We start from the raw sequence: 19,077 nt of genomic DNA on the forward strand, positions 1-19,077 counted from the left end.
AGGCACACAGGGAAAGAGAAAGGTGTTTGCTGTGGTGCAAATGGAGAGAAAGAATCAAATGGTCAGAAAGAATCCTGGATGGAATTTGTCAGTTTTTCTGGGGAGAAGAATCCCAAACCTTCCACATTCCTGAGTTGTGTTTGGTTGCAGTTTATGTTAGTTAGCAAACGACACTAAAATCGGTGAGAAATTAGGGAAAAGTGACTTAGACTAATTCAAAGAAAACAGGAAATCTTAAATTAACTCCTCTTCCAATAGCTGTGCCCCAGATACTCACAGCTCCTGGACAGGTGCTGGCAGCCACGTGCGTGCAGTTGAGCAACAATTCTCCGTGCTCACCAGGTGACAGATGAGTTACATTTGTTTCTGCCGCAGCACTTCTGGCTGTAACTCCTCTTGCTCACGGATGTATTTATAGAACCCAGCCCATTCTGCTTTGTTTCCTTACTATGCTGTTGCTAGAGCCAGGGTTGGTTTGTACGTGTGTGCATAAGTAAAACTGAAATGCTGCCAGCACGCAGACCCTGATGTGCTTTATAGAACTGCAGGCCCTACCACTGCTACCTGGAGAACACCTGTGCCAATTTTAAAGCATGGTGTGGTGGTTGCATGTAAGCAGATAAAAGGAAACCTCCCTAAAACTGCAGTAGTGCATTTCTGTAAGTCCCACCTGTAGGGCAGAGGATGGAGCAAAGCTGAGTGTTGGCAGAGCGTGGCTCCTCAGGCAGAGCTTAGTCACTTCCTCCAGAGGGAGGGTAAACCCTCGGAGCTCCACTGAAGTCAAATCAGAGTGTGAGGTCTGTGCTCAGCAGGGTGGGCTGGGCGCTGCGCGGCGGGACTGACTGCTGCAGAAACGAGGCCGGACCCCTCAGACCCCAACACCTGCAGCTCCCAGGATGATCCCATCTCAGAGCAACTCCTGAGCATCTCACTGCAGTCTCGTAGATGAAGGGAAGCTCAGACAGCCTTCTCTGCGCCGTGTGCTGGGAAACTGTGGAGGAAATTCTGGCTGCTCTCTTGCTCTTCGGTGAATGTAACACCCCAGTGTCTGTCCTGGAGCTCTCCTCTCCCAGCAGGTCCCTGCAGGGCTGACTCGGCACTGTGGCACGGTGACCAGGTGTGACCTCGGTTTCCTGATGCGCCCTTACTCACCCCATCGGCGATCTCACGAGACCCCCGTCAGCCCCATGTGGCACTTGTGGGGCGTCTCTTCTCGCAGTCCCACATGCAGCTGCAGGTGTGTCTGCGTTGTGGCGTCTATCGGAGCACCCAGAAATACCTGCACACAGCCAAGGCGTGTCTGGAAACCTGATGCCTCATCTCCGCCATGTGGAGGCGGAGGGAGGAGGGCTGTGAGACATGTCCCTTCTTGCTCACAACAGCTGAAAGCAGACAAGGCAGCTCACTGTAGCCCTTCTCAGCAGCGCAGGGCATCCCGGTTGCACCCCAGGGGCGCCGCCAGCCGCCGGGACCCTGGGTGGGTGGCAGTCCCGCAGCCACCGGGCGATGAACATCGCAAGGAGAAGAGGCTTCTACAGACAGGAGCTGAACAGAACCATCTGGGAGCTGCCCAGGAGGTACACGTCCCTGCACCCTGTGGGCTCTGGGGCCTACGGTTCTGTCTGGTGAGTGGGGCCTGGGGGAGCAGCGAGGGCTGATGGTGAGAGGTGCCTCAGCACCCTCTGGTCTGATGAGGGTCTTTGTGTGTGCGATGAAGGTAGTTTGTATGTTGCTCGGTCACCCTGAAGGGCTGCTTGAAGAATGGCCCTGTGCCTCCTGCGGTCACCCCGACAGGCAGCAGGGAGAGTCGTGTCTGGCTCAGCCCTGAGGGTGTCCTGCAGGTGGGGATGTCCTCGGGTCAGAGCTTGGGGGATGGATGTGGTTGGCAGGAAGAGGGAAATGCCTGAATATCTGAGAGCTGAAGAGTTGGGCACTGCTGAAACAAACACTGAGCTCTGGGCAGAGCTGTAGCAGCTGATGCTGTCTCATGGGGGAATGGAGCTGGGTGGTACAGCCAGAGCACTGTGTCCAGCTCTGTGTTGTGAGGCAGCAGCCATCTGGGACTTCCCGGGACTTCCCGGAACCAGGGAGCAGCAGAGCTGCTGTTAATCAGTTACTTGGACAAAGGTACCTACAGGGAAAGCGAGCAGAAGAGTCAGATCTCACTTTGTTTACACTGGTGGGTGTGAGGGTGCTGGTGACTCTTAGTGAGGGCAAATCCATTGCAGCCCATTGTCAGTACCCAAGCAGAACCTCACAGCATAACAGGGTGAAAAGAAGAGGGAAGAAGTGTGTCCTCTTTCCTGGATGTTGGGCAAAGCATCTCCTGCTGTCCCAGAGGAATCCCCAAACTCCCTGCCTTTACTGGGGCTCTGTCTGCACTGCAGGATGTGAATGGGGACCAGAGTTTTCCTTCCCCACTTCGCTGAGTGTATGCAGGGTGGGGTCCTGGGATGCTTCTGTGAGCCCCATAATGCTAAACTTGATGTTTTCATATCTACACAGAAAAAAGCAAGAAAAATCCCTCCAAAGTTTTCTCGACTAGCAAAACACCAGTACCCAAACCAGCCCATACTGTGGGAGTCTCAGCTGCTCAGGAAGGGATGGGTTAGAGCGGACTGAGGGGGACGGGGGCTTTGTTATGGGATGGATGGTGCTTGGCAAGGTGGGATTGTGCTGGTTCCTGTACACAGCACAGGAGGAATGCTGTGCAGTTGGGATTTGCTGTCCTCTGCTGGGAACCACTGGGAAGCTTTTCTATCACAGTGTTATTTGGAGCCAACAGCTTTTGCACATCTTTGAACAACCAAGAGGGGCTGAGAAACAAATTGCAGGAGGTCAGCACGGGCCTGTTTCTTTCCCCATTAATTCAGCAGTGACTTGGTAACTGGGGAAGTTTTCTGATGCCCCCAGCCCTGTCCTATGGGTGCGACGTGCCACAATTACCCATAGAACCTTCATGACCTCACCTCGAGGTTGGCCTTGGTGTCATCCTGAGCTTCAGCTGCTCCTTAATCTTTGCTGGGAAGAACACCGTGGGCTCGCCCAGCTGTGTCACATGAGTTACCTCTGGGCTGTGCATTATGGCAAAGGCAAAAGTGGCTCCATCTGTGCTGGGTGGAGTGAAACTCCAGCTCCTAAGTGGAGTGATGGGGTTGGACGTGTGTTCTGCAAGCCCCACGCTGGGAAGGCAGTAAGAGCCAGCGCTTGGAGGCTGGGAAATCTGCCCTGACTTCTGTGTTTGAGTGGTGCCGGATCCTTCCTCTTTGTTCCTTCACAGCTTGGAGAGCTGTGCTGCCCTTCTGCCAGCAGCAGCTAAAGAACGAATGGAACTGAGACAAACCTTTCCATTCCTCTTGAGATATCCTTCAGTGTCACTTCCAGAGCTGATGCAGCCTGGTGTGGCTGTCCCAGTGCTCCCTTTGCTTTTTCCAGCTTGAATATGTTACAGAATTGCAGCTGCACCAAAGCACTCAAAGGATGTCTGCTCTCATCACTGGTAGCTCAGAGCAACCAGAACGGACCTTCGTGGCCATGAGGGGGAAGATCAATTGCCTGATGGCATCAGAGATGTCTCTGCTTGCTCAGTCAGAGCTGCTGGTGAGCTGGACCTCTGGCAGCCATATCACAGTGAATTGCTGGTAGCTGGAAATCAGAAAGCTATTAATGGGCTCCTGAGGTTTGCACCAAAGAATAACAACCCTTCCTTGGTGTTACACCAAAGGGGAAGCTGTGCTGAGTGGGATGTTCCCACCTGTCCTACTGCATCTCTGCCCTACATGCAGCAAAATACACCACTTGCCTGCCTTGTTACAGATGGGCATTTTCCTGATGACTGTTCATGAAATCTTGCCTCTGAGTGATGGTTCTGGGGGCTCTGGGAGCAATGCCTCTGCTCTGCAGCTTTGTGGTACAGCCCTTCCTAGACTTGGTGCCCAGAGGAAGAAGCAGCAGATGGAGCCTGGGTCTGCCTTGGTGAAAGGAGAGAATCCTTAAAGAGCCTCAGAGGGAGGGGGTGTCACAGGTTCATTCCACCCAACTGCAAACAGCTGCTGCGACCAGAGGGAATAGCACATCCCCAGCTGTGATGGTTGCACCGTGTTCTCATCAGCTCAGCCATACCTGCCTTTATGCAGAAGTATAAAGAAGACTGTGGGTGAATTAATTCCAGCAGCCTGTGTTGGTTTCAGTGTGACATCCCATCTTTGCTCTGGAATACAGCAAAGAATGCTGTCATACCTTCAACGACAACAACTTGCAAGCAGGTGGCAAAGAGGAAACTGCTTTGTTCCCTTTTCTCCATGTCTTAAAGAAGAAAACAGAATTTAAACTCCTCTTGAAATTTAACCATTTGCATAATGTTGCTCTGTTAGCTCCAGCTTGTTGCTGCAAGTGAAAGCAAGTGTTAAAGGGAGTAAAGACTGGCACTAGTGGTTTGCTGTCTGTCCTGTCTAGTCCTCATAGCCCTCCCGAGATCATGGGCAGTGCTCTGACAGCCCAAGCCTTATAGAGGAAAAATCTGTGTGTGAGCTCCACTGAGTTCCAATATCAATCCAGAAAGAGCAAGAGGCCTTTTCTTGCTGTTTGTTTGTTTGCTTTCAGGGGGAAGTCCAGCACTAGCTCTTTTCTCAGAGCAATCTTGATCAGGCATTGCAGAGTTTCTTAAAATGCATTTGCAGTGTGGAAACTGGTTTGTATTTGTCTGTCACAGTTCTGCTATAGACAAGAAGACAGGAGAGAAAGTGGCCATCAAGAAGCTGTGCCGTCCATTCCAGTCAGAGATCTTTGCCAAGAGAGCATACAGAGAGCTCATGCTCTTGAAGCAAATGCAGCACGAGAACGTAAGTAGGCATTTCTCTCTGTTCCTGCTCCCTAAGTGCAAGCCAGGTATGGCAGCACCTTACCTTTGAGAGCTTTCAGTATCTGCCATGTGGAGCAGTTTCAGGGTCTGACTGCTGCCCAGCTGGTGCCGGGCTCAGGCAGATGCATAATGGGTATTTCTGTGTCTTAGTAAGGGGAAAAGAAGCTGTGCAACAACACAGCAAGGAGTCCTCACATTCCTCAGAGCTCTCAGCGCTCACAGATGTGCTGATGGAGAGCTGTTACCTGAGTCCCATGTGCAAAGCAAATGCTTTCTTGGTTTACATTTGGGCTTCTCTCATCTGTCAGGTCATTGGACTGCTCGATGTCTTCACCTCTTCCCCTTCCTACCATGGATTCCAAGACTTGTAAGTGTGGAGTTTGCGTTGCTTTGCCTAGGCTCGATTTCTGCACACCACGTGCCCAGACTTGGGAGCAGCACTATGGATAGTACTGAGTGCAGTTCAATGTGCTAATTGGTAAAGGGGCAGAATAAAGCCAGACATCCCCAAATAATGAGGACAATCAGAAGCACAGGGCAGTTCCTACGATGTGCCCTGTTCACAGCTGGGAGAATACAGGACAGACAGAGAAGCATAAGTACCTGGGGCGTTATGTCCCATGGCGTGTTTTGTGCCGTGCGACCCGTGCTGAGGCATGGTGTAATCTAGAGGCTGTAGCTGGGATGGGCAGAAGCCCATGGGGTAATTAAACTGAGGAGTTCAGAGATCTCATTTTCTTTTCACTTTGATTCTGGCTGTTTGAGCACCTTTGTGGTGATGGTGAAGTCAGACAAGCTCTTGTTGCTTCCTCATCCCTTGCACCTGCCTTTTGGTTTGCAGCTGCTGGATGATACTTGGCATCCTGCACAAAAGCACCAAATGGTTCTGAGACGTTTCTGCTACTAATTGTGGTCTCGTCAGGGAGGCTGAAGGAACCTGCAGGTTGCTTTCCAAGGCAGGGCCAAGGAATGTTATAAATTGGGGAGCCAGTGCTGCAGCTTTGCAAGACACTGTAAGGCTGCACAAGATACTTCTGCTGCCAGGTGGGTGAGGTCAGCTGGATTTGAAAATCATTATTTAAAATTGAACTAATTGAGGTTGTTAAGATTTGGAAGGTCCTCTTATTTGATTTAATGTATCTGATCTGAAGGGAGGAGGAGGAGCACTTTTCAGAGTAGGCAGAATCCCCATCATCGCTGCAGGCCGTGCCAGTTGGGAACAGCCACAGCCACCTGTCCCAGTTACAGCCATGGGAAAACAAACCACCCAAACAAGGACAGAAAATGAGAACAAGGCCAGCCTGGTTCCTTGTGCTTTTATTCCAGACTCAGGGCCTTGTCTTACTGCCTTTCAGCTACCTGGTGATGCCATACATGCGGACAGATTTACAAAAGATCATGGGACATGAATTCAGTGATGAAAAGATCCAGTACCTGGTCTACCAGATGCTGAAAGGGTTGAAGGTAGGTGGGGCTGGACAAACAGCACGGCTGGACTCGGTGACTCCTCTGCAGCTGATCTTGTTTTGTCATCTCTGGGCTGACCACAGCAACAACCCCTGTCTGGGGAAGATTTGGTTTTGTTTTTTTTTAATGGCACACCCTGAGAAACAGGGATTTGCTCTTGAAGGACTCTTGTTCCAGCACACATTAGTCCAAATGGCTGTCCTTTCATGTTAGTCAATCAGGCATTAAGCTTCCAAAAGTTGTAGAGCTTGGAGTGGTTTCTCTGGGATAGCAGCCTGTCTTGCTGACTTGCCAAAGCCCTGAACAAAACTCTGCAGGACCAGGAGTGAGTGGAGCTCCTGCTTCACTGCCGAGTGAAGAAGACAGAGGGAATGATATTCAGTACAATGAGCAAGAAATGTACTTCTCTGCTGCCTTTGGCAGAACAAAGCAATCACTCCAAACTCTGATATGCAGAGATAATGCCTTAATGTTGCCCTCTGTAACACCCTTCACCTGGAGTCAGAGCTGTGCTTTATGAGTGTTAAATTCACTCTAATAACACCTTTCCCTGCATCACTGCTGCCTCAATTTTAAATAAAGCAAGGGGAGAACAGTGCCATTGGTCTGACTGGTGCAACAAAAGCCACAGTCAGTGTTTGCAACAGTAATCTGATTTCCAGTTTTGGTTTAACGATGAGATCGTTGTTTCTGATGTTAAATGATGGGGGAAAAGGATGAATCAAAGTTTCCACATCATCCAGCTGTGACCACAGCTCTACCTGCAATCTGGAGGTCTCTGCTTTGGTAGTTTTAAGATACCAGTTACCTTCCTCCAGGGCGTTGTTGCCCTGTACCCCATTCTGCTCTATGCTGCTTCTTTAGAGCAGCGGTGTAACTGCAAAAGCTTTCAGAAAGGCAGCTGGAGACATCAGGTTGCTCTCGGTCGGCTTTTCCCCATCAGCCGCTGCTTCTCCTGTGGTTATGTGCTTTGCTGTGGGGTTGTACTCTGGGACACGCAGTGGATGCCAGCACTGTGTTCCCATCCAGTTCCTCTTTGGAACTCTCATTTCTCTGCTGTAGAAGAGAGTCTTATCTGCTAAGTGTCCACATTGTGGCTTCTCTTTTTATTGCAGTACATTCATTCTGCTGGAATCGTCCACAGGGTAAGTTCACATGCACCAATACTCTGATTTTGTCTGTTTAGGAGAAATGCAGCTTGGTCGTAAAATTTTGCTAATGGCCTCATCTGCTCTGAATTCTCTCTGGCTCTGCTGCTCTCCTGTACCCAGTGCTTATTCAGACTTGGCAGAAATGCTCTATATGCTGGCAAGCTGTGAAGCACTTTATGGTTTTTGAGTGAAAACGATTTAAGGGGAAAAAAGTCACTGCACTTTAAAGCTGTACAGTATTGCTGTGTGGGCACTGGGCTCAGCATGTTGCAGGGAAGCATCCCAGGTGAGCTGAGGCTTGACTCAGGCTTGTGTTGACAAACTGCAAATCCAAATATTCCTTTTATTCTGGTCTCATCTGTTTTAGGACCTGAAGCCAGGGAACCTGGCTGTGAATGAAGACTGCCAGCTGAAGGTAGGCAAAACGCAGGTAGCAGGTCAGGGTGCTTGTGAGATGCTTGGCAAGCAGGAATGCTGGCATGCTGGTGTCATTGTGCTTCCCTTGACGTCCCACAGCTTGATTTGGGGAGCTGCATTACACAGCAGTTGCAGTCAGCAGGAAATATACAGCCGCTTATGCAACTTGCTGAATCAGGGCCCAAGCCTTGGAATGAACATCCTGTCACTGTCATTCTGGCTGCACTGAAATTTGTCATGACTTCCTAAATTAATGTAATACTACTGAGCCATACTGGTGTTAGGTGTTATCTCTGAAGGATAAGTGGATACGGTCCCAGTTACCCTTTGGTTCTTGTTGGCTAGGCCCTGAGACACAATGGCTGTGATTCTAGACAAAGTTATTTTCAGTACTGTTCTGAGGAGATTGCTTACAGCTCGGTGGAGTGAGAGTCTCCCATGTGTTTTCTGTAATGTATGTTACTGGGAGTGGCTCTGTTGCCCATAAAGGTTGGGACAAGCCATGTTCATCTCCAGTACTGAGGGAGAGGTCGTCTCCTGTCAGCTGCAGGGTGTTGTTATAGGAAGTGGTGAGTCATGGTGGCTTGTGAGCATGCCTTGGCCTCCACCTTCTAGAAGTCCATTAAAAAAAATCTCATAGAGTTTAAACTTAAGTTTCAAGGGAAGTGACCTTCCAGGTAGCAGTGCATGAATCAGATCCTTTCCACAGGGTCTCCACAGGACAACTGGCCCTGCAGCTGGCTTGTGCCTTACAGTGGAATGAAGATAAACTTGTAGGTCTTCAAACCATCCTATGGGTGGCTTTGGTGCAGGCAGAACTTTGCTCCAATCTGCTTCATTTCCTCTTAGAAGCAGATTCTTGCTTGTAGGATTGATTTATTCTTTCCTGCCCTTCCTTCTCCCTCTTCCTTTGGTGAGTTGCAGATCTTGGACTTTGGCCTGGCAAGACACGCTGATGCTGAAATGACAGGCTATGTGGTCACGCGCTGGTATAGAGCTCCAGAAGTCATTCTGAACTGGATGCATTACAACCAGACAGGTGAGTTGCATTGCTTCAGCTATGTGACTGTCTGGTGACAAACCCAAAGATCTCTCTCATGCCTGGGTCAAATCTCACCTCATCTACCAGATGTTTTTGCTCTTTGTAATCAGTGTCCCCTGACATGGAGAAAGTCACAGCTGGTGCCTGTGGAAAGTGATGAAAGCAAAGATTTTAGCAGCCTAGAAAGAACTGGGGAGGGCAGAAAATGGGACTGAAATTGAAATGGGTGCCTGCTGCAGACTGAACAACAGCTCATGTAATCCTTTTCTTCTTAAAGGCCACTCTTCTTAAATTTTTCCTTCTTTCTTCCCTAACAGTGGATATCTGGTCTATTGGCTGCATCATGGCAGAAATGCTGACTGGGAAAACGCTGTTTAAAGGAAAAGATTGTATCCTTTCCAACGAAACCTTTTCCCTCAGAAGGGTAACAGTTCTAGGCATGTGTGAAAGAGCCTTAGGAATGAGGCTGCAGAGGGAAAACAGTGTCAGTCCAGTTTACTGGGAGATAATCACAGGGATCACTGTGGTCTTTTTGGTGAGGAAAACACAGAATATAGAAGGGGGCCAAGGCAGTCTTAGAAACGCACCTCTGTTGACCACATACTCTCCATATCAGCCTAACTTTGTGTTCCCCTAGTTTTATACCCAAGCCCTTCCATACTCTGAAATCCATGGGAATATAATTAAGTAGAATTGTACAAGCAAAACTCACTGTTGATGAGCGCTGCATCCTTGGAAGAGAGGATGCAAACAGTGTAATGAGCCTCAGCTTGTGTGGCTTTGCAGGTCTGTTATCATGACCTGCTCTGAGCTGCTGCTGCTCCTGGGGCGCATAGGTTGAGCTGCTGGGTGGAGCCCAGGGCTTGCTCCCAGGTGGATAATCTTTAACACAGCCTGCCAGACCTTGATCAGCTGACTCAGATCCTGAAAGTAACAGGGTATCCGGGAGACGACTTTGTGGAGAAGCTTGAGGACAAGGCGGTAAGGAAGCTCTGTGGCCACTCAGGTCCTGCTGCCAGAAGCATAGTGGGGAGAGATTAACTTGCAGTGAGATGAGCCTTGTGCTGCTGTTACAGCAGCCATGAGCAGAAGGGATGGCAGTCTTTCCCATCTTCAAAGAAGACATTTTTATCAGTGACGCCTCTGATGTATTTGACTTCAACGCTCATCACTGAGAACTGGTGCTGATCATAGGGGCTGCTGGGTGAGGAGTTGATGCCACAGCAAGCACCTCCTGCCTCTGTTCTGCAGCTCAGCTGTTCTTAAAGCATCAGCATTTCTGTATCCCAAGTGATAAAAATAGTTCCTCACAAGCTAGTCACTAAAACGTGACATCCGAGATAATCTGTTGTTCTCGTCTTGTCAATAATGAGACCCAAGAGCTCTATTTTTATGGCCCCCTCACACTTGCCCAGTTGCAGTAAGTGTGTGTGCTCTGCTTTCCTTTCTATTTCAGGCTAAAAGTTATATCAAGTCTCTTCCAAAAATGCCCAAGAAGGATCTGTCTGTGCTTTTCCCCAAAGCCAGTCCTCAGGGTAAGTAACCTTGAGCATTTCTCACAAGTTCTCACAACTAACAGTTGCATGCAGTGGTACAACACCTTCAGCTCCACTTGGTACAGGATTTGGGATGAATTTTGGCTGAGAGCTTGTTGATGTTATGATTCAGAGCACTCAACCTGTTTACCCAGCTCCACATCCAAAGTATCACAGGTTTTGATGGAGTATGAGAAAAGCCTCACAGTCCGCTCAAGTAAACTTTTTCCTGTGGGAAGAGTTCAGCTCAGATGGCAGCCATTTGTTGAACACCTGCACCTTTCAGTAGGTAACAGGCAGTTGAAATGCGCAATTTTCAGGGTAAAAACTGATCTCAAAGCGGCTCTTTCCCCAAGTAGGTTACAGATAAAATTCTTCTAAAAGAGGAGCATTAAGCTATTAAAATCAAGACTGAACCAGGATGATGGACCAGTCAGTATCTGAGTTTCCTGCCTTCCTGTTTACCAGGGATGTAAAGATTTCTATATAGATTACTTAAGCTTTGACTATTCTGAGTTGCAGGAGTCAGAGTGAAAGCAAATGACTGAAACTGCGAAACATCTTAACATAGTTAATAGTTTGCTGGTTACATTCCTGCAGACTATCCGTGCAGCAATGCCTATCTGAGGCCAATTTGTTACCTCTGCACAATGTACACCTACACTTCTCTTAGTAGAAGTTATTTGAGGGACAGATTTTGCAGATTTCCATGCTGCCTTGGCCAGACTGAGGAATTTTTTTTGCTTTGAGGTATGGAAATGTCTTAGTGGAAACACTGGCCCTATCATTTTCAGGGCTCACATACAGGATGGCCGTTCTGCACTGCACCCACTTAGCATGTTCTTGTCTCCTCCCACAGCAGTGGACTTGCTGGACAAGATGCTGCAGCTGGATGTGGAGAAGCGCCTTACGGCCACAGAAGCGTTAGCCCACCCATACTTCGATCAATTCCGAGATGTTGAGGAGGAGACAGAGGCACAACAGTCCTACGATGATTCTCTGGAACACGCAAAGCTTTCAATAGAAGAATGGAAAAGTAAGAAGTTTATTTTATTTGACGTTGTATAGCAGAGACTTTCCTGCCTCTTTCTGTTTCCAAGTAAGGCCAGCTCAGCTGAACCACTCAGTAACACCTTGATGATAGCATACATCTCCACATCTCCCTTTCCTTGCTCTTGCTGTCATGTACTCAGCAGAGATTCTTTTTGTCTCCATCTTTTCAGAATTCTTTTTTTTCCCCCATCTATACTTCGTCTCTTCTTCCCAGCATCTACCTGCTGTAATTCTCTCTGCACATGGTTAATGGTTGAAGTTTCGTTTGTGACCTCTGCAATAGAAGATGCATGCTAGAGATATTCATCGTTTGTTTTTCTTCTGTCTTTTAAGAGCATATCTACAAGGAGATCTTATCCTTCAGTCCAATTGCACGGAAGGACTCCAAGAAGCGAAGTGGAATGTCACTGTAGTGACTGGTGCGGCTGTGACCAGGATTTATGTCTCATGCTGGATGACAGATGGGATTTGTTCCACACTGCCTCCTTTGTAGCCATCAATTGGCCTATGGGACTTCTCTGTGTGTGAACATGATGTCAACATTGTGACTGTGGGCATTGGACTTTCTCCTGCTGATGGGGGAAGTACTCCTAAATAATTTTCAACTCTAAAGATAAATATTCTCTCACTGAAACTTTTGGAGAAATTCCTGGTATTTCTTCCCCTGTCTCCCTCCCCCCTCCCTCCATACTACCTATTTTTTGTTTCTCCTTTCTTTCTAAGCACATGTTTTTGGACTTGAATTATGTGTAAGGTAAATAAAATAGTAAAATTGTCTGGGGACTGATATAATAATATATAATGAAATGGTGAAATTTAGCATAACAAGTCTTCATCCATGTTCCCTTTCCCTGAGTTCTTGAAAAGCACCCAGCACAGCCAGGCTGCTGTGATGATGTCAGCTCCCAGGACATCACAGGAGTTGAGTTTTTCATACACACAGGCTATGATCAGGGCACTTTCTGCCCTGGCTTCTTGCTATGCAAAAAACTCCTTGCTAGGGTGCTGCCTCCTCTGGGCAGCTGCTCATTCCTCCTTTTTGGTCTGCTTTCATCCCTAGGTTTTGATAGGTGCTGGTTCTTCCTCATGGCTAACTGCAACTGCACCTCTGGGAGTTAAAGACCACATTCCTGCATTCATAAACTGGTTATCTTAGGGAGCTGGGTTACCAGTCAGCAGTTCTCCTGCCCTCACAGGGGCCTCTTCCTTTATTCTGAGCCTGGTTCACCCCAATTCCCTTCTCCAGGCTTATCACTTCCTGAGCACCTTCTCCCTGGAGTTGCCCTCCCTATGTAGGCTGCCTTTATCTCTCAGCAAATCTGGTGTTTTGGTACTCAGTCCAGTGACATGACCTGTTACATTCCCATTCCCTCTTCTCTGAGGGATCTGTTTTACCGTTGGTTCTCTGCTGCAGTCCTCTTACAGGGCTGTTTGTTCCTTAATACTTTGAAGTAAGGATCAAAAAGTTTATAGATTGGAGAGAAGGGGGAGGGAAGAAAAAAGAAAAAAAACAACAGGATATTGCATGAACAATTCAGCATCAGCAGAAAGAAGAACACGAAGACTCAATTCAGTGAAAATGGGAAATAAGAAATTCTGGTATCAGATCTGTTTCTTCAGTCATCAATCTTATAAACATCATCTGGGATGATCTTACTAAATTGAATACCTCACAGAAACCAGGCTACAAATCATCCTTGCAAATAAGAGATTCCCATTAGTGCACTTTCTTTGGTGAAGTTTTGTTTCATATTTGTATTTTCAGATCATAATTCACTTTAGTGAGTATTTCTTGGTGGCTGTAAGAAATTGCCACCTCTGAGATGCTCATCATATCTGTGTGTGACAAAGGTTGGGAACATGCAGTGCTCCTGGAGAAAGAACCCTAGAAGGGAAAGTTTCAGGTGCTGTTACAGATGATGAACTTCTGGAGTCTCACTGCAGTTGGAAGGGAAGCGGTTGAGGGCAAAAGGCTCGCAGCTCAGGGACCCTACGTGCACTGTCATGCAGACTCTCTAAGAAAAGCCAACCTTGTGTCACAACCTTGGGACCTGGTGACCTGAAGGAGAGCCTTACTGCACTGCATCCACAGCCAGCTGCGCCCAGCCTTGCCCTTGGATGCTGTTTTTTTAGTAAGTATAGAGCTTTGTGGGAGTTGAAGAAGAATAAAATACTCTCATTTTGCTATTTATCTCTCAGGATTAAACATTTTCTCACATACAACTTGTCTGGATTTAATTGGTTTGTAGAGGTGTTCAGATAGCACTGTGATAAGAAGAGTGTGAGGCACAGACAGCGGAAGGTGGTTTTATGAGTCTAGCTGCTGTGTACCAGACTAACCAGCCCAGCACCTGCAACCTCCCTCCAGGGAATGTTTGTTCCACCTTCGCTTCTGTAATATGCTAAGTAGCTCATTCAAACATAAAAGTATGTTTTGATCCTTAAGGTAATTAGATGTACTGTAAGCATTACTAATGTAATCTGAAGCCTGGAACTTTTGGAGGTATCTGTTGGGATGTCCCAAGCCAGTACATAAGTAGATAGGTGTTTGCTGTAAATGTTATTACTACTGGAAGAGGAGAGAGATGAAAAACTATTACAAGAACAAAAACAACAAACTGCATTTGAAAGTGACTTCGGTCTTACTACTGCATATGCAGGTTCCTACCTTGGGGCCTTCATTTACCTCTCCTACAAGCACCTAAATATCCATGCTTTAGAAACCAAGTGGGATATCTCAGGGAAGCAAAATAAGTGGGTTTAGAGGAGCAAGGTGACTCCAGGTTAGTTTCAAAGACTGGTATTTTAGTCATTTAAATTCCTGGCTGGCTATGACAGCCCTCTTTCTAATACAACTCAATGACCTTGTGGACATTCTTTAGTCCTTTAGAAACACACCCTTTATTTGCTTGTATAACTGATTGGAAAGCTCTCTCTTGACTGCATGTATGTGAAGTGGTGATACTTTGACATTTGTAAAATCAGAATACTGGATAGTGGGCTTTCAGAATTTTTCCCTTCCTTTTCTATATTCTTAACTGCTAAGCAGTTAATTGCACAGATTCCATCTGTCTTCGCTTAGGGCCATATCTGGAAGACAAATGTATGTCTACAGGTACCCAGCAGTGCTTTTTCTACGTATCATAGCTGCATCCTGCTGCTTTGCAACCAGAGTGAACTTCAGAAAATTCCAATGTTTTTCTCTTGTGGTCCTCTATAGGAGCTGGGCTTGATCCGTATAGGTCATTTCCAACTCAGAATGTTCTGTGATTCCTAAGTACAGTGGGTCATCAGGGCTACTTGTCCCCTTTCTGCAGTGCTACAGAGTAGATTTTTCTCTGTCAGGCCTTTATTCCTGCTCAAACTATGAGCGGATTTACCCATCCCCACAAGAATCTTCATAGATGTGTATCAAAACATCCTCCCAGCCTGTCACATACTCCCTTAAACACCGCTTTGGTTAATAGCCACAATCCTAGAAATGTTACTTGCTAACCCTAAACTGAGAGAAGTACTTATAAGAAGGCAGAATTTGTTTTTTTTTTTCTACTGGATATATGCTTAGCAGATACAAACGTACAGCTGCTTACAAAGAGATTCTCTAGTAAGTCATCTGTCTGTAACCATGCAGATGGATGATCCAGGTTAAGTATCTTTTTATGGTCTGAAAGACTGCACAGAAGCACAGACTTATGCAACCAGCCTCTTGTGTACAGGTTTTCCTGGCAGCTATCAAGGGCAAGGCTCTAGAGAAGTCTGGCAGCTGTAAAATGATGTACAAATCATGTGGTGGATGTAGATCTGTTTTGGACATACAGTTTTTCCCTGCAGTTGCAGGTACTATCATTAGAACTGTTTGGTCAGTGCTGCGTGGAGTGGTTCTCCTGCTGTCCAGCTCTCAAATCTCCTGCCAGTGTACCCCGCCTGCAGATGACAGCAAAGGCTACAGAAACCTCTAAACTACTGCACTCTCCAAATGCTTTCTTGTACGTTGGTGGTTATGCATAGCTCCACCCTGCAGATCCAGAGGTGTGATACATGCAGGCACATCTGAATTAGCTTTAAGTAAGTTGTTGAGCTTGGTATTATTAGAACAATCTGTAAAGCAGCAAGGAGCTCGTCGTGTTAGCCTGTTCGGTCTCCAGAAAGCTTTGCAGCCTGTGCTGACTCTGGCACACGTGCAGTGTGTACCCCACTGCTGATTGAAAGTCATGATAGTTTAGTACCAGGCAGTGAGCATAACGACTTTGCACCACAGCACAAACATCCTCTTAGTTGGTGCTTTCTGCCCTGTGAGTCACACATGTTCAGGTTATTCCAAAGTACATCCCAAGGGAATGGTGCAAAGAGACAGCGTTGTCCACGCAGGAGCCCAGCACAGTCCCCAAGGCTACACAACCTATTTGCTGAGAAGGTACATGAGCTCTGTTATACAGTGTTCCTCAACTCTCCGCCCCTTCAGCAGCTGCTGAGTCATTCTGGCTTAGGATGGCCGGACTGTATGTTTTCAGCACCCTTCACTCTGATTTTCTTCTTTGCCTGTGAGTGATTTCTGGTTTTGTTGTACGGGCCTCGAGTTTGGGAAAACAGCAACAGTAACAGAATTTTCTGAGCTCTGGTCTTCACTGCCCATCAGGCAATGTGCCATTCCTATTCTCGGTTCACTTTGTTGCAGTTCACGCTGGGTGCTGCTCAGGAGAGCCCTACAACTATAGCTTTCTGGTTTGACTGTGCTGACCTTATCTTTGGTAGCTGCACAGATGCTCTGCACTGATGCAGGTTCTTTTGGCTTGTATCTCTGTGGGCCATGTAACCGCCCCTGTGCCTCACAGCACCCTGCGTTAAAGGAAAAGAGCACAGCACTGCTGTGAACTCCCCTCAATTCCCTTGAAATTCAATGCTTTTGCTACAGAGTGCTCAAGAAAGCTGGGCTGGACAGCATGCAGTGGGGCATCAGGCAGCAGGCATCTTAAAGAACCACAGTTTGATGTAAGAAACCATCCTCTCCTACTCCATATGATGCAAGCTGTGTATTCCCTGGATGTGGGAAGGGAGGAGTTGATGCTCCATCAAACAGCAGTTGAAATATTATCCCTTTGAACAAGATATCTGACTTGGCTTCCCTGTCCATCGTGTAATCTCTAACAGAGGTCAGGGAGAGCTCTCTGCAGCTGCCATTAACATCTCAGAGCTGCATGTCTTTCTACTGAATATACTTCCAGAAAATATTTTATATTGATGTATGGGAACTGTTGATCATGGCCTCAATCTCTGATTGACTGCCTGAGGCAAGCACTGAGTTAGCCCTGGGAGCACAGGTGAAGGCATTTCCACCTTGCTGCTCCTCTCCTAGAGCCCATTTAAAGGTTGGCTGCCACTGGGGAAGGATCTCTTTAAATGGACATTGCTCCTTGGTGGAGTTTACTGCAAGCCTTCAAAATAGGTGAGCATTTTCCATTTATTCTATATAGATCACCTTTCCATCACAATAATCTCTCTTAACGAATCATCTGTTTAAACCTCTTTTTACCCACTGTCTGTACAACCGAGGACTACATTTCTGAGTGCTTTCTCTTTTGAGGGCTTACACTGAATACTCTGAAATAGTGTGAACAATCTCAACAGTTGCAAGTCTGCACTCCAATGCTCTGGGAATCATTCATTCACCTGCTGACAATGTGCAGTGCTCCTTCAGCGTGCTGTTCTGCCACATGTCCCCTAAGGAACAAATAATTCAGGTACATTAGGCAGTGCAATGGGCTGCCCAGGGAGGTGGTGGAGTCACTGACCCTGGGGGTGTTCAAGGAACACTTGGATGCTGTGTTAAGGGACGTGGATTAGTGAGAGCTATCGGTGATGGGTGGACCAGGTGACCCTGCGGTTTTCCAACCCTGGTGATTCTATGATTCTGATTCATTTTGTTAGTTTATTTTCCTCCTTGTGTAATTCATGTTAACTTTAAAATACAAAATCCAGTGATAAAAATCACTCGATCATTTAGTGATCATCCAAAATCCCATAAATCAGGCCAGACAAATATGCTCGCTATCTGCAGTGAAGTACAGTCAAAATGATGCGTTATTTGTGCCCACCTCACATAATAAGCAGATGCCTATCTTGAAATACTTCTTAATAAAATCTTAGTCCTGCGTTTGTTTCTGAATGTAGGAGGTGCTGCCATTTAATTGTCATCCTTATTTGGAAAGTGAAGCCTTCATCACAGTCTTTCTGGTTTTTGGCAGCCAGTGAGATCTGTGAGTTACAGCTTCACAAGAGAGGCCCTATTTATTGGGTACTCACAGCGGAGAGTGGGTGAGGAGGAGGGGACGGAGCAATGACTTTTCTCAGGCACACGATATTCACCATGTTTTGGACATCACCTTGAAACTTTTCCGTGCAATGCTTCGAGAATGTCTACAGCTCCTTAGAAAGCCCCACACTGATTTGATCCCATAGGAAAAAAACCTGTTTTTGTATTTAACCTTTTTGCACTCTAAATAATATTCTAAACAGGCTAATTTTCAGTCTGTTCAGCCTAAGTAACAAGGGAAAGTTCCTAATCCTCTGCAGTTTCCCATGTCATAGTGGAGTGTGGGCTTGTAACACGATCATGGCTTAGTTATTTGTTTTTTTGCTTTTAAACCCAACTAAGAGAAACAAAACATGAAAGAAAGACCAGAAAATTGCCAGGATCAATTCATTTTCACCCCACAAAGAAAGAACATTTACTTCACTAATTGCAGCTGTGTTCAACGTCATCAGCATCACTCTGCTGTGACAGCAGCAGTGCTTCCAAGCAATCATGGCATACGGGATGTTTTGTCTAATTTCTCTCATGCTGTCATTTTCTGACCATGTGAATTTATACAGCCTTTCATACAATGAAGTCAGTGGGCCTGATCAGGGCTATAAATACTCCCCACAAAACTAGGATCTCAGGAAATGCTCTCAATGCACACAGTGAATCCATCTGAACTGCACTGCAGCCAAGGCTAATCACTGAATCAGGCTTTTAACCTTCAGTGCACACAGGTCCTGTGAGCAATGACAACGGTTCCAGTAGCTCTGAAGAGCCACAGAACAGACAACCAAAACACAGATATCAAAGTGCTCATTTTGAGGCTTAATGAACCAACAAACAAAGAAAAGGTTATTTTTCAGTTCTCAATTACAAATGATAATTTTCTCCCTCTTTAAATATGTTTAAATTCTTGAATAAAGATGAAAATTATGATCCAATGTGCCTCGCTGTGTTTGAACTGTCTCAGCTGCTGTTTTCATTTGAAGTGCCATCTCTGGTTTTGAACTTGTACCACTTAAAAGCTGTGAGAGCCATGAAATTGAATTAAGTTGCGCCTCTGGGACTTCAGATAAGTCTAGAACGTTTTTTTTTCAAATAACACATTAGCTCCACAGCTCCATTTTGAAATTAAATGATGGATAACTTGTTTTAATGCTCTAACGCATGGTCCTCAGTCTTCCAAGATGTCTTTGCACACTTTGTGCTATGCAAGAGTCACCCTACTGAACTTAATAGGACTATTTACACAG

General features: G+C 46.6%; 1 protein-coding gene across 4 annotated transcripts; it reads left to right on the top strand.

Annotated features, from left to right (window-relative positions):
• Positions 1-50: 50 nt before the first annotated feature.
• On the top strand, positions 51-12,303 carry MAPK13 (mitogen-activated protein kinase 13). Of its 4 annotated transcripts, none has more exons than XM_032449301.1 (12): positions 51-1,625; positions 4,712-4,841; positions 5,170-5,228; positions 6,217-6,325; positions 7,444-7,473; positions 7,847-7,894; positions 8,821-8,935; positions 9,256-9,327; positions 9,840-9,919; positions 10,395-10,473; positions 11,336-11,509; positions 11,860-12,303. In XM_032449301.1, exons 1-12 carry the CDS (start codon positions 1,507-1,509, stop codon positions 11,937-11,939), a joined length of 1,095 nt encoding a protein of 364 aa, XP_032305192.1. In that variant the 5' UTR covers positions 51-1,506; the 3' UTR covers positions 11,940-12,303. The 4 variants fall into 4 exon arrangements, with proteins under 4 accessions (XP_032305192.1, XP_032305193.1, XP_015740269.1 ...); XM_015884783.2 differs by having other exon boundaries at positions 274-1,577; positions 11,333-11,509; XM_015884782.2 differs by having other exon boundaries at positions 275-1,625; positions 11,333-11,509.
• Positions 12,304-19,077: the final 6,774 nt, after the last annotated feature.

The sequence above is a fragment of the Coturnix japonica genome, chromosome 26, assembly GCF_001577835.2.
Source record: "Coturnix japonica isolate 7356 chromosome 26, Coturnix japonica 2.1, whole genome shotgun sequence".
In the NCBI taxonomy this organism is placed as follows: domain Eukaryota; kingdom Metazoa; phylum Chordata; class Aves; order Galliformes; family Phasianidae; genus Coturnix; species Coturnix japonica.